This window comes from Spermophilus citellus (genome assembly GCF_964194105.1).
Source record: "Spermophilus citellus genome assembly, chromosome: 10".
In the NCBI taxonomy this organism is placed as follows: Eukaryota; Metazoa; Chordata; class Mammalia; order Rodentia; family Sciuridae; genus Spermophilus; species Spermophilus citellus.
Genome location: NC_138197.1, coordinates 57,485,659 through 57,498,868, shown reverse-complemented (window position 1 = coordinate 57,498,868; position 13,210 = coordinate 57,485,659). Strand labels below are relative to the sequence as shown.

At 39.7% G+C, this 13,210-nt stretch overlaps 1 protein-coding gene across 13 annotated transcripts in view; it reads right to left on the bottom strand.

The window, feature by feature from the left end:
* Positions 1-13,210, bottom strand: part of BICD1 (BICD cargo adaptor 1) — a 245,684-nt gene that overhangs the window by 28,613 nt on the left and 203,861 nt on the right. For 4 of the 13 annotated variants that reach the window (XM_081309424.1, XM_081309420.1, XM_081309427.1 and 1 more), the window contains exons 5-8: positions 11,193-12,287; positions 7,030-7,181; positions 2,088-2,405; positions 916-1,109 (exon numbers count right to left, since the gene is read on the bottom strand). In XM_081309424.1, coding sequence (XP_081165550.1) covers positions 916-1,109; positions 2,088-2,405; positions 7,030-7,181; positions 11,193-12,287 — 1,759 coding nt within the window. Of the gene's footprint in view, positions 1-915; positions 1,110-2,087; positions 2,406-7,029; positions 8,862-9,132; positions 9,196-11,192; positions 12,288-13,210 lie in introns of those variants that run through there. The other 9 variants (XM_081309428.1, XM_081309429.1, XM_081309421.1 and 6 more) reach the window with 6 other exon arrangements.

Sequence of the window (13,210 nt, the reverse complement as noted above, 5' to 3'; positions counted from 1 at the left end):
CCAGAATCATTCAAAAGAGGCCACAAATAACAGGTGTTCATATGAAATCCCTGAGTTTGTAACTGCTGACAACTAACTTGAATTTGTTTTAATTTTTGGTTCCCTGTAATAGACAAATAATAGCTGCCCTTGGGCTTATTTTCTTTCATGGGCTTCCTGTTGGCCATCTCTAACTTATACTGAGCATGCAAGGGTTTTGCAAAAGGATGATCTTTATTTGCCAGAGTCACATTTTCTTTATTTGCCACAAATCATGCTTTTGATTTAGGCCTTTTCATAGGAAAGATTAAAAAAAAAAACAGAAATGTTAAATTAAATTGTGAGCATATTGGTAAGCATAAATTAAGGGCTTACAAATGACAAGAACCTTATACTAATACCTAAATGTTCCTGAGGAGCAAAGCCTTCATGGAGTTCACTTTAATTTTCTGTATAATGACCGAGGAGACATTCTGAGTCACTACAAAAGGAATTGGTTCAAAAGCCATAATATAAACATGGCTCTGGGGTGAAATTACATTAAACGTGGTAAGAGCCAAACTCAAAATCTGACCCAGATGGAATCGCCACGAGCTACCAAACTGCAGAGAGGATTCAGGTGTGTGCCCTGCTGTGCATGGCTGGCTGATTTCTCTTTCCCTCTCCCATTCCTTCCAGCTCTCATTTCTATCCTTGGCTGCTGGAAGGAAGTCCCTAGAGTCGTCTCAGGAACCATGTCTGGCTGTGGTCAAGGAGGAGACAGGAAGCTAAGTGCAGAGGAATCTTTACTTCAGTGCTGGGAATTCACACATCCTCAAAGTCCCTCAGAGTTAGGCTCTGTGGATGGGGGAGCGCGTTGAGCGGCTGGAAGGAAGGGGAGAGTCGTCTTTTCAACTAGACATTTGCATCACATGCACCCAAGGAAAAAATGTTTACCTGGTGGAGCCACGGTTAACCTTTTTTCCTTGCTGAGCCGGTGCCCTTGGATGAATTCACTCATGGAAGGGGGGCCCTTCAGAAGAAATGATTCTGTGGAGGTGGGATCAGGGGGAACTCTTAATAAATTCTGTAGGTAGGAAGCCCCTGAAGTCCTGGGACGGCTCTGATCACAAAGGGAAGGTGAAAATTGTCTTGCAGGAGATCCAAGAAAAATACATATAGGAAACAAAAAAGTTTTACTTTAATTACCTTTCAACGCCTCACCAGTGACAACATTACTTATATTGGCATTTAATTGTTTTAATATGTAAATCAAGATTTTTTTTTTTTTTTTTTTTTTTTGCTAATTGTTTTAGTTTCCACACCAGGATACAACCCTATTTGGAAACTGTTTTGGATACTGGAAAAGAGATTTATTACAGTTAGTCAGTTTGAACCTCAAATAGAAAATATATGTATTATTTGATTCTTAAACGAAAGCTAAAAATAGAAAGTTTTACTATATTAACAGACAACACCAAGTATGTAACTCAATAACGAGGACTTAGGGGGAAAACGTCATGAAATCAGGCCACCAAAAACCTTACAAGTGGTTTCTCTGTGAAATATTCACATGCCAACTGAAAGAGCACAAAAACTTGCTTTTAAAGGAAAGGAGTATATGTATTCCATTCCGTTTTTACCTAAAAACAGGCATGTCCTTTCAGTCATCAGTTTGGGTCATATGGACAAAAGTTCCCTTAAGAGAACATATTCATATCCTTGCCCCGTTAAAGAGAAGCTGGTAAATAGCACCATTTCCAGAGGTACAATGACTTATAATCCAAGTAGAACACAGCTTCATTCTCATTATCTACCTTTACCAATTTTCCAGTTGGAGGTAAGGGAGAGGCATATATGCATACAAAGAGCAGCAAAAATATGAACAGACACTTTGAAAATTATTTTATGGGCAAAGTGGTGGGGATGGGGGCAGAAAGGAATATAGTAGCACGATTATCACAAGGTTTTGATCTGGGAAGACCGATATTTGCAAAGCCCATCTATAGCAGCTCCCATTTTTCCTTCTCCTTCCCCTCCTCCAGCCACCACAACAAGAGCACATTAATTTTTGCAGTTAACTAAAATCTGGCCACTGCACCATACTATGAAGATCGCTGCATGCATACCTTTTCCTCTGAGTGCCACTGCTGACCCGAATGGTGGGTGTCTGTGGGCCCTGACTATGCAGGAGGTAAGTGTCTATGGTGGGCACGGTGACTGATGCCTCCCCACTTACTTTAGGGCTGCCGATCTTGCTCTTTCCAAGTTTGCCTTTGCTGCGACGGGACTGCTCATGGTCAAACTCTAAGTCCTCCAGCCGCTGGGTCAGGGCGAGTTTTTGCTGGATAGCCATTCGTAACAAAGTGTTTAGAGTCTTCTTCTCATCCTCTGCGGCTGCTAACTGTCTCTGCATCTCATCCAACTGTGTGACATATTCATCACATCTGGAACCCAAACAGAAAGGTGGTGAGGGGGACATCTTGGGGAAACTGAACTGGAACTCAAGTTGGAAAGTACAATACTTCCCCCCACCTTAACCATAATTTCACTTCCCCACAGTTTCAGTAACCTGAGATCATCTGTGGTCCCAAAATTTTATTTGTCTTGACTCAAAAGATTTTTCTTTTATCTTTTAGATTATTTTATCTTATTTTTATTTGTGGCCTGGGGATTGGACCCAGGGACACTTTACCACCAAACTATATCCCCAATCCTTTTTCATTTTTTATTTTGAGATAGGGTCTCACTAAATTGCTGAGGCTGACCTCAAACTTGATATATCCTCTTGCTCCAGCCTCCAGAGTCACTAGGAGTACAGGCAAGTACCACCACATCTGGCTCAAAATTTCATTCTCATTTATTACTCTATACTGTTATAATTGTTATATTATTTATTATTGTTAATTTTTTGCTGTGCCTATTTTATAACTTAAGCTTTATCACAGGTACATTATGTATAGGAAAAAAACATGGCACGTAACTTTTATTACAGCTTATTGTTATAATCATTCTATTTTATTATTGTTAATTGTCATTGTGCCTAATTTATAACTTAAACCTTGTAACAGGTATAGGAAAAAAAACACTATACATAGGGTTTAGTATGATCAGTGGTTTCTGGGGGTCTTGGACTATATCTCTTATGGATAAGGGAAAAACTGCTGGAATGAATTTGACTAGAATTTAGATAGATAGAATACTGGTCTTCCTACCAACAGAACGGAGATAACCTACAGTAATAGGAAACTGGAAACCATAGAGCGTGTACAATAACCCACACAATAGGGTACATATGGGAGCACTCTAAATAGGCATCATGAACCCCAAGGACAGAGTTCTTTTGGGGGCTGCTTTTTGGTAGTACTGTACAGTTTCACATGTCCAAAGTACCTTAGATGTGTTACAATGGCTCTTTCTGCTGTATAATATTTGTCTTCTTTGCAGGAACATGACAAGTGTGTTATGGGTTATGTCTGTGGCATCCGAAAAAATAATAATGTTAGTGAAGAAAATATTTGCTTCTTTATCTCTATTTATAGGTTTTATTTTAATTTAGTACAGATTGCAGCTGGCACTGTTTTCAATATGGGTAATTTCTCTGAATTAGGAAGTGGCGTTTTCAATGATTTCTCTACCAAATGAGAGTGCAGAGAGTTGTCAAAGAAAACTTGCACAAGGTTTGATGGAGGTAGAGCCAGTTGTCAGGAACATCTTCATTCAGGTTCATGCTTGCACTAAGCATGAAGGTAAGCTCAGTGATTTATTTCCCCACCAAATCGAAACCTGAGCCCATCCATATGCATTTGGAAGAAAGAGGCAGTGTGGGAAAAAAAGCTTATTCTGAGATTCTGCTCTTTATTTACCCATTAAGATATTAATAACAATTACTGTGCATGCACCAGCAGATGGTTAACAACCATCTTGGAGTTATCCAAGACGCATTATACAAACTTTGAAATTAGCACAAGCCTGGAGTATTTTAAAGAAGAAAACAGGCTCTGTGGTAAAAGAACTTGAAATCAAGGGGGTGCCATTCTCTTTACCATTGACTGTCAGGAATCAGCGGGGACATGTAGATCATAAGAAAAATCAGATTTTAGTAAAATACCAAGCAAATTTCAGGACCTGGATTAATCTTCACTGCTGGATAACAATATTTTAAACATATAGCATTAGGCAGTTACTGTATCTGAAAAAATAAATGACTGTGAAAATGAACTAATGGGGGATATAGGCCATTCACTCATATACGGAGACTTCAAATGACCTTTTAAAATGTTTTCAATTTCTTTCTCAAAGAACAAATTTATGTTCTCTTGATTCTAAACATAAACCTGATTTCTTGCATCGGAGAGGGGACCATTCCCAATCTCTATCCTATCCCTCATAGTGGTCAGAGGTATACATCTTCTACTTTCCAAATACCACTGTGCTCTGGGCCCCAGAAGCCAGTTCCTCTCCACCCCTGAGGTCCCTCAGGTCCCTTCTGACTGTCATTTCCAAGAGATTCAATCACATATGACCTTGAGCCTTTTCTTTTAAGTTACAAAGCAAGCTGCACAGATCCTGGGGACTCCTATAAGCCCAAGATATATATTTTTTAAATTACATCAGCTACATGTAAATCATTTTCTGAGTATGCAAATAAAGTCAAAGTTATGCTTTGTGAATTTTGCACCAAATTTGTATCAAAGAGGATATATATAGTTGGTGCTTTTTGTTGGGGGGAGGAGACTGCTTTGTGACAACAAAAAAAGGTATTTCAACAGTATATTGAGGACCTCCAGATTTTGAAACCCTCAAATCATTACATGTAATAATAATCATTATTGCAGTACTGAGGATGGAACCCAGGCCCTTGGGCATGATAGGCAAGTGCCCTACCCCAGAGTCACATACCAGCCTAGTACATTATTTTTTCCCCCACGTTTTAAAAATAGGTACATTATAGCTGGACATAATGGTGGGACTTCATGTTACAGATTGGTCTACGAATACAATATAACAATATAGTTTGGACAATATCACTCCCAAGTATTTCCCTTTTCCCTTCCCTCGTCCCTTTCCGCTAGTCTACTCATCTCCCTTCAGTTTTTTTTCTAATATTTATTTTTTAGTTTTAGGTAGACACAATAACTTTATTTTTTCACAATTAAATTATTTTTTATTTATATGAAATGTCCAGAAGAAACAACTCTACAGTGTCAGAGAAGAGATGGTGGTTACACCACTAGGAAGAATGGGGAGTGAATGCTAATAGATACGGGGTTTCTTTTGGGGGTAATAAAAGTGTTTGAAAATGGTCTCTGGCGATGATTGTACATCTCTGTGTGTAGGAGGCTGCCACGCCATGTCACCAGCATTTTCCTTTCCTGATTGGTGAGGCTCTGTTGGTCACTTCCAGTGATCTGGCCACATCAAAGTGGCTGTAGACAGTGGCCCTGATCTTGAGAGTTGTAAACATGTAACAAACGTGTCTTCCTGCAGCCCCATGGGTGGAGCTACACTCACCTGTTCCTTTGTGATATTAACCCTTCACCCTGTTTGGGATAGAAAGTTCCATGGAATCGCCTTTTGTGTACCCCTTCTCTTACTCTGCCCTTGGGTGTGGCCTTCCTAGATGTCAGTCAACCTGCTGACAGCAGACATAAGGAAGCTAGACTCAGCCCCTTGAAACCTGACCCCTTACCTCAACTGAATGGCTTCTCCTCAATAAAAGGGTCAGCACGTGCTCAATCTCTTTCTGTGGACCCTTAAGGTCAGAGGAGCTGTCACAGGACCCCCAAAGAAAAAGGTATCTCTGTCTCTTGTGTGGTTATTTTGTGCAGCCCAGTTCCCCTGGAGTGACCCTGAGTGTTTTTGCCACATGGAACGTGACATCTGTGATTATATTATTATATTAAAAACCATGGAATGGTATAGTTTCAATGGATCAATTATATGGCATGTGAATTATATCACAGTAAAGTTGTTCTCTTTTTTAAAATAAGATATATAAAAGGCCAATGAGAATATAAAAAGATTCTCCGCATCATTAGTCATTAAGAAAATACAGAATAAAATCACAATAGTGACTTGATTTTTATATGGTGCTGAGGATTGAACCCAGTGCCTCATGCATGCTAGGCAAGCGCTGTACCTCTGAGCCACAACCCCAGCTCCCCCTTTAGTTTTCATGAGATCCCCCACCCACCTTTCTTTTCCTTTTTCCTCTCTAGCTTCCACATATGAGAGAAAACATACAACCCTTCACTTTCTGAGTTTCCAGAATATTCTTCATTAATTATTTCATATTTAAAAAAAGCATTTCCTCATAACAAAACTGATGTGTGTGTGGTGGGGGAGATAGAAAGTAATACTTGTATAATTAGTTGGGCAATGTAAAAAAGTCAGTGATATACACAATTACATTTTAGAAATAATATAAATATAACTTAATTCACAGTGTATTAAAGTGTAAGTATTAGCTGATTTGATGACTATTAATCTTCATGATGACAGTATCAGTAAGCACCTTAATGTACTTTTATGTACTTTAGTCATAGGACTATATTTCAGTGATGATAATATTTAGCTATTTTAAGAAGTATTTTTTCCCTTATGGGAAACTTTTAAAAAATCTAATATATGGGATAAGGCTGTAGCTTAATGGTAGAGTCTTTGCCTAGCATGTGTGAGGCCCTGGGTTCTTTTCCCAGTATTCCCCATCTCTGCCCAATATCTAATTCTTTTGAGCATATAAGGTATAGAAAAAGATTATTAAATTAATTTTTGGTTATTTGATTTTGAGACAGTGTCTGGCTGTGTTGTCCAAACTGGTCTTGAGCTGCTGGCCTCGAGTGATCCTCCTGCCTTGGCCTCCCAAGTGGCTGGAAAAAATATTTATGTATTAGAATTGTTTGATCCACTGTGTCCAGTAGAGGACTCTGGAAGTGAGCCTTATATTTGTCAGAGTGGAATCTCTGTCCTAGACCACAATCTAATACGCTCAAGATACACAGAGACTCACTCGTGAGTGCTCTAGTCTTTCTTGCGTGGACCACAATTTTAGGAAGAAAACCCAGTTACCTTGTTGCAAACATTGCTCTCAGGGATGAGAAGGTGGCTGCATCTTCTTTCAAAGCCTTCAGTTCATTCCTCAGTTTCGTCATGGTTTCTGTCACCATTGCTTTTTCATTCTCATATTTGTTCTTCAGATTAGCTAGGGCCACCTCAGCTGTCTAAAGCAGAAAAATCACAATGCTCACCCTGTTCATACCAGGAACATAACATACCACACAGTTATTCATGCTGGGTCTATTAATTCTCTCATAAATGGAAAGTGAAATTGACTTGGCTAGATTTCACATAGCATATGTACATACCTTGGACATAGGAAAGATTTTCTTTAGTGTCAAAATGAGTTGTGAGAGGGCTGGGGATGGAGCTCAGGGGTAGAGTGCTTGAGACACACACACACACACACACACACACACACACACACACACATGAGGCTCTGGGTTCAGTCCCCAGTACTGCCCAAATAAACAAACAAACCCCCACATAAACCAAAACAACAACAAGAAAAAGCAAAACAAAACCAAAAACCTGGTGTGAATTGATAATGTGGTTAAATTGCCTTAGAAGCCAACCATGAGCCAGTCAGTATCAGGATCTAAGAAATTGGCTGTAGTCCAATAAATACTTCATGTATATTGTTGAAGGTGTAGGAATTTCAGACATGGAGGGAGCCAAAATGAAACCTTACATAAGAAGGATTTTATTAAGGAGTTAGTAAAGGAGCGCAGTTTCCAACTGAAATACGTTAGGACTCATATTTGTGTTCTCTGTGTTCCCTGTGGGCTTAAAACACAGAATAAAAGGCCATTGTAATTTATAACACGAGTATATGATAAGCTATAAGCCAGTGTTCTTATATGTTTAAGGAAAAGAAATAACGAAGAACCAGTGGGTTATAGTTAAATTATTCATAATCTCCAAGAAAGCAGAAACTCCATAATGCAGAAGAAGTTAAAATATTTGTTTGGGTTTGGGATTATCTGAAGTTTCTAGAACTAGTAGTGTTTCAAACCAAGAGCTAGCCTGGCACAGTAGAAAGTAAAAACACAATGACTGAATCCAGTGCATAAAATTGGTGCATATTTAGGGACATGCACAGCTCATGGCATTGGGAAGTCAAACGGAAGCATGGCACATGGCCCATGGCATGCATTTTGAAGTCAAACTGGAAATGCACTATTTTTACAGACTCTAAACTGCAACTTTTCAGAGTGTGAAAAAATATCCAATACTACTGGAAACCCCATTACTAATGGGATTTCCCAGGGAGACTATCATTATATTTCTGTGCTTGAAATGCACAGTTTCAACTTTCTTACACAAAGTGTCAACTTCGATAGAAATGGATGAATTCATTTTTAATTAAACTAATATCAGGATGAGTTATTTCATTAGTATTTGATTCCAAATTAGTTTCTTACTGGTTTTTAACTCTGTATTTAAATTCAGATTAATATGACAAGTTACTCATATAACAATTCTGTATGTTCTGTAAAGCTAATATTCATTGGAATTTTCAGAAATATTATACATTCAGAAAACTATCCAGAATAAATTGGCCTGCGGAAAATGTCAGGGTTTTTTTTTTCCCTTCTCTCTTTCTTTTTGAGGTACTAGGGATCAAATCCAGGACTCACATGTGCTAGGCAAGTATTCTAACACTGAGCTACATCTCTAAGCAATTGTTTGGTTTCTCAAAAAGTTTACACACATATTCATTTAAAACAGGTGATTAAATTTAAGTCATGCGAATGTAGGTGTAAGGAATTTGTAAGCAAGCACATAGAGTCACATGGTCAGTTTCTAAGGGGAGAAACAAGGGGGATGACAGGCCGCTGGATCTGAAATAGAAGAAAGAACTCATTTATTATTTGTAAGAAATGCCCCCAAAGGCTGTTTTATTTGCAGATTTGTTTCCCACAGACTATGCAAAACTTTTTCAGAATTAATTTAGACCATCAAAACCCCATTAGTAGATTTGTTGATATCTACATTCACTTTCTTCCCATACTTCAAAGTTAACTTTGTAAAAAAAAGAAATACTTATTCTCATTCACAGAGACCATCATAAACATTCCCTCAATACATTATCCTGTTTTGTCACTTGTCCCACTGTACCTAATGTTCGTTTGTCTGGAATTATTTCCTTTTCCCCTGGGAAAACAATTTCTTATCCTTTAAGAACAAAAGAAAAAAAAAAAACCTCAAGAATTGTTCTGTGAAGTCCTTTCCAACTCCTCTTAAGAAACATTGTTGACTTCCTCTGCCATGTTCCCATAACTTGGATTACAGCACATATAACATCAAACTATAATTATCTGTTGTATTCTGCCATTCCCAGGGGGCTGTGAGTCCTCTTCTGGCAAGCAGAGACCATATATTAGTCTTATTTGAATGTTCACATCTAAAACAGGCTAGTACATAAATGATGCTTCATAACTAAATTACTCCGTCAGAAGACACCATGCCTTGGAAAAAGAAATCTTAAAGTATAATAAAAGATTCATAGATGGGCTGGGATGTAGCTTGGTGGTAGGGCACTTGCCTAGCATGTGCAAGGCCCTGGATTTGATTCCCAGCACCTCTAAAGAAAAAAAAAATTCACTGAGAATACAGAACGCCTACCTCAAAATAAGATGATTTCCTTTTTCCCCTAAACCACGGAATTCTCACCTTAGTCTCAATAATTAACATTTCACAATGTCTAAATATGATGATGTTATCTGTTGAGACTTGAAGCTATTTATGCGCATAAGCATCATGGTAAGCCCACTATTGTTTTAATGGGCTAAAAATGTGTTTTCATTGGATTTACTAAGCCTACACAGGCTGTGACTCTGATGTAATGCAAATGGTACCACACAGCACTGTGAAAATCAAATTCAGCTAGGCATGCTTTGTTTTTCTCTAATTTCTATGGCACTGTTTATACCACTATAAAGTGTTCCACATGTTCCAGCCTGTAGTTACAGGCATGTGTTGAATTTGTACTAGATTATTAGTCATTTATTTTTGCATCCCTACTTACTATCTCCTTATCTGCAAAGTCAATGAATACTGGCTCAAAAATTAGTTCTCTCTTGGCTTATCAACCAACCTTATTGTTTCAGTCAAATCTCTTGACATTTTCATTGGTCTAGTTTTCTAGGTTGGTTAATATTTAAACTTTATGTAATAAATCAGAGAAGTTATCTGAAGGACTCAACCAAGAATGACCCCAGGATATTGTGCTCGTGGTAAAGATTATGTAAGTCTTGTCTAGTGTGATTTTGATCCTTGAATTAATCCACCATCTAAACCTAAGTTTCATATATATGGTCACTAATGGAGCTAGAGTTCATTCTCTCTCTCTCTCTCTCTCTGTCTCTCCATAGCTTTTTTATTTTTATTTTATTTATGTTTTTGCAGTGCTGGAAATTGAACCCAGGGCCCCATGCATGGTAGGCAAGCACCCTCCCACAGAGCTACATTCCCAGTTCCTCCCTCCCTTCTCTCCCATTGCTACCACCATTTCCTTCTGTATCGTTTGCTTGCTAATGTGGGCTCCAAACTATTTGTTGCTAAAATCTGCCTGCTGCTGTCTTGTTCTTTATCCCAGAGTCCATGACTTGATCATTTATCTAATACTCTTGTTTCTCAAAGCCTAGGATTAAAGACAAGACACCCATTTTCCACCTTGCTACATGCCCTTGAGGAACCTCTGTCTCTGAAGTTGAGGTCAGGTTGGTGGCTCTCAGACCTCCTTTATACATGACTGCACCCAGACACCCTTACGACCTGACTGCCCACCAGGTGTCTGCCTCTCCTGCCGTATCTCCCTGGTTGTCGTAAACTGCCATGCCGGCCTCTTCTGCCACTATCTATGTCCTGCTTCCACACTCACAGGACTGCTGTCGTGTATCTGCAGCTGGGTCTTCTCTTCTGTTGTTACTTTTACCTTCCTCATCTCTTCCTCCACTAGCTGGGCACAACTACTCTCTATTTCATCCATTCACTCACTTAAAAATAACATCACACTCTGACCTGGCACTAGGATGCACTTTGTCTTACTGCTCCACTGACCAGTAATCGGAATCCTTGTCTTGATGGTCCTGGAAACTCAACAACATTCGGGAGGAAATTGGTTAAGAAGGTTTTCAACTAGCATGCTTTCACCAGTGGAAGGAGATTACCTGTTTGTTGGCTTTCAACACTGCCCTCAGCGTGGCGATCTGTTCCCGTTTGGTGCTCAGCAGGGACTTGAGCTTGAGGATCTCTTCCATTAAGGCTTCCTTGTCCTTATCAATCATGGGGGCCAACTCCCGAGCCGCTGCTCTCTGACGAGACAGTTGCAAGGACCGGTCCACTGCTTTCTGCAGATGCTTGATTTGGTCCCGGATTATGGCGTTAAGGTTGTAGATATTCATTGGCTCTTTGCGGATATCACTTGTATCCAATACCGGAGATGATGGTGGGGCAGTAATAACAGGAGAGATGGTGGGGGTCTTAGTTGGACTTGGTTCTTTACTGGCCTCTGTGTTTTCTTTTGAAACGGGTTCAGATGAGGTCCTTGTTTCTACTGGGGACGACACACCCCGTCTGGCCAATCGGGGAGACAAAAGTCCCCTGGGATCATCAGGCCCTTTCAGGCTGCCACTGCGGGTAACTCTGCTTTGCCTATAGTAGTCCAGCATGACCCTGTTGGGAGTTTCATTATTACACAGACAGACATGGTGGTAAAGCTGGGCTAGCTCCTCGCTAAACGTCACTAGCTCATCCTGCGCTGTATTAAGGGTATTGTGATTTTCGTTGGCTATGCTGGTCATCTTTTGCAACTCCTTCTCCATGTGGGCCATCTTCTCACCACTCTCCTTGGTGTTCTTCTCAAGGCTTGTCACCTGCTCATCATACATTTGGATCTTACTCTCATACTTGGCCTTCTCTTCTGTATAGTTTTCTACAGATTTATTATATTTCTCCTTTAAGGCCTTAATTTCTGCTTTCAAGTCAATCACCTCGGTTACTGCCACTCTGTATTTGCATTCGAGGATCTCTAAGCCGTTGATGTCCACCTCATAGTCATGGGCCTCCTCCCCTGAGTCCCGGCCCTTCTCCCCATCCAGCTCAGACTTGAGCTCCTTGCTGCTCTGCAAGCCCCTCATGGCGTTGACGTGCTCTGTGAGCCGGTGCACCCGCTCATGCTGCTCCGTCAGCGCCCCCTTGGTGTGTTCCAGCTGTGTCTGTGACTCCTGGAGATTGGCCAGAAGAATGGCCTTTTCACGCTCTACCTGCAATGAAAAAGAAAGTCTCTGAGTGCCTTCAATGCAGTGCCACGGAGGAGCTTAGTCCATTCACAGTGGGGCCTGTGCATATTTAAAATAACTGCAGCACAGTCAATGTTCCCGTTATTTCAAATTAAATTGGAGCATCTTTTCTTATTCAGCAGTTCTGGGAAGTCAACCCAAAAGTACATAATTCATAATATGGTATTGATAAAAGTCAAGCCATTTGAATTTTTCATAAAGGAGATAGAAAATCTTCCGAATATTCTATTATGGGCATTATGTACAATCCCAGTGAAAATGGGTTTCAGGAGTGTTTTGTTCTTTTTTCCCTTGAAAATCAAATAGGTTTCCTTGGAAAAGTCTAAACATTATTTGAGTAGTGTACATGATTATAGATAAAACCATTTCCCCAAATCTCTCAATAGAACAAAACCTTTTATAAAATAAAAATTGATCCAAACACAATGTACTGAATGCCAGGTGCAGTGGTGCATGCCTGTAATCCCAGGAGCTCAGGAGACCAAGACAGGAGGATTTTGAAAGCAACTCAGTGAGACCCTGTCTCTAAATAAAACACAAAATAGGGCTGGGGATGTGGCTCAGTAGTTCAAGTGTCCTGAATTCAATCCCTGGTACCCTGCACCCTCCAAATTACTGAATGTGCCTCCAATTTATTTTGAGACAAAGTATTATGATAAATGAAGTAATGGGTTTGAAATGGTTCTCAAGCCATGCTCTGCTAGTTCATATTTAACATATATGTGTTCTAAGTCTAAAAGGATAAGTCTACCATTCTCTTCATGATAGCACCTTCAGAAAACATCATATAGAACATAGTTTCATGTTGGGATGTTCCATATACAGTATTTCTTTCCTCACCCAATTTATTTCTGATGAAATCAACTGGATAGAGAGCAGAAGCTTGG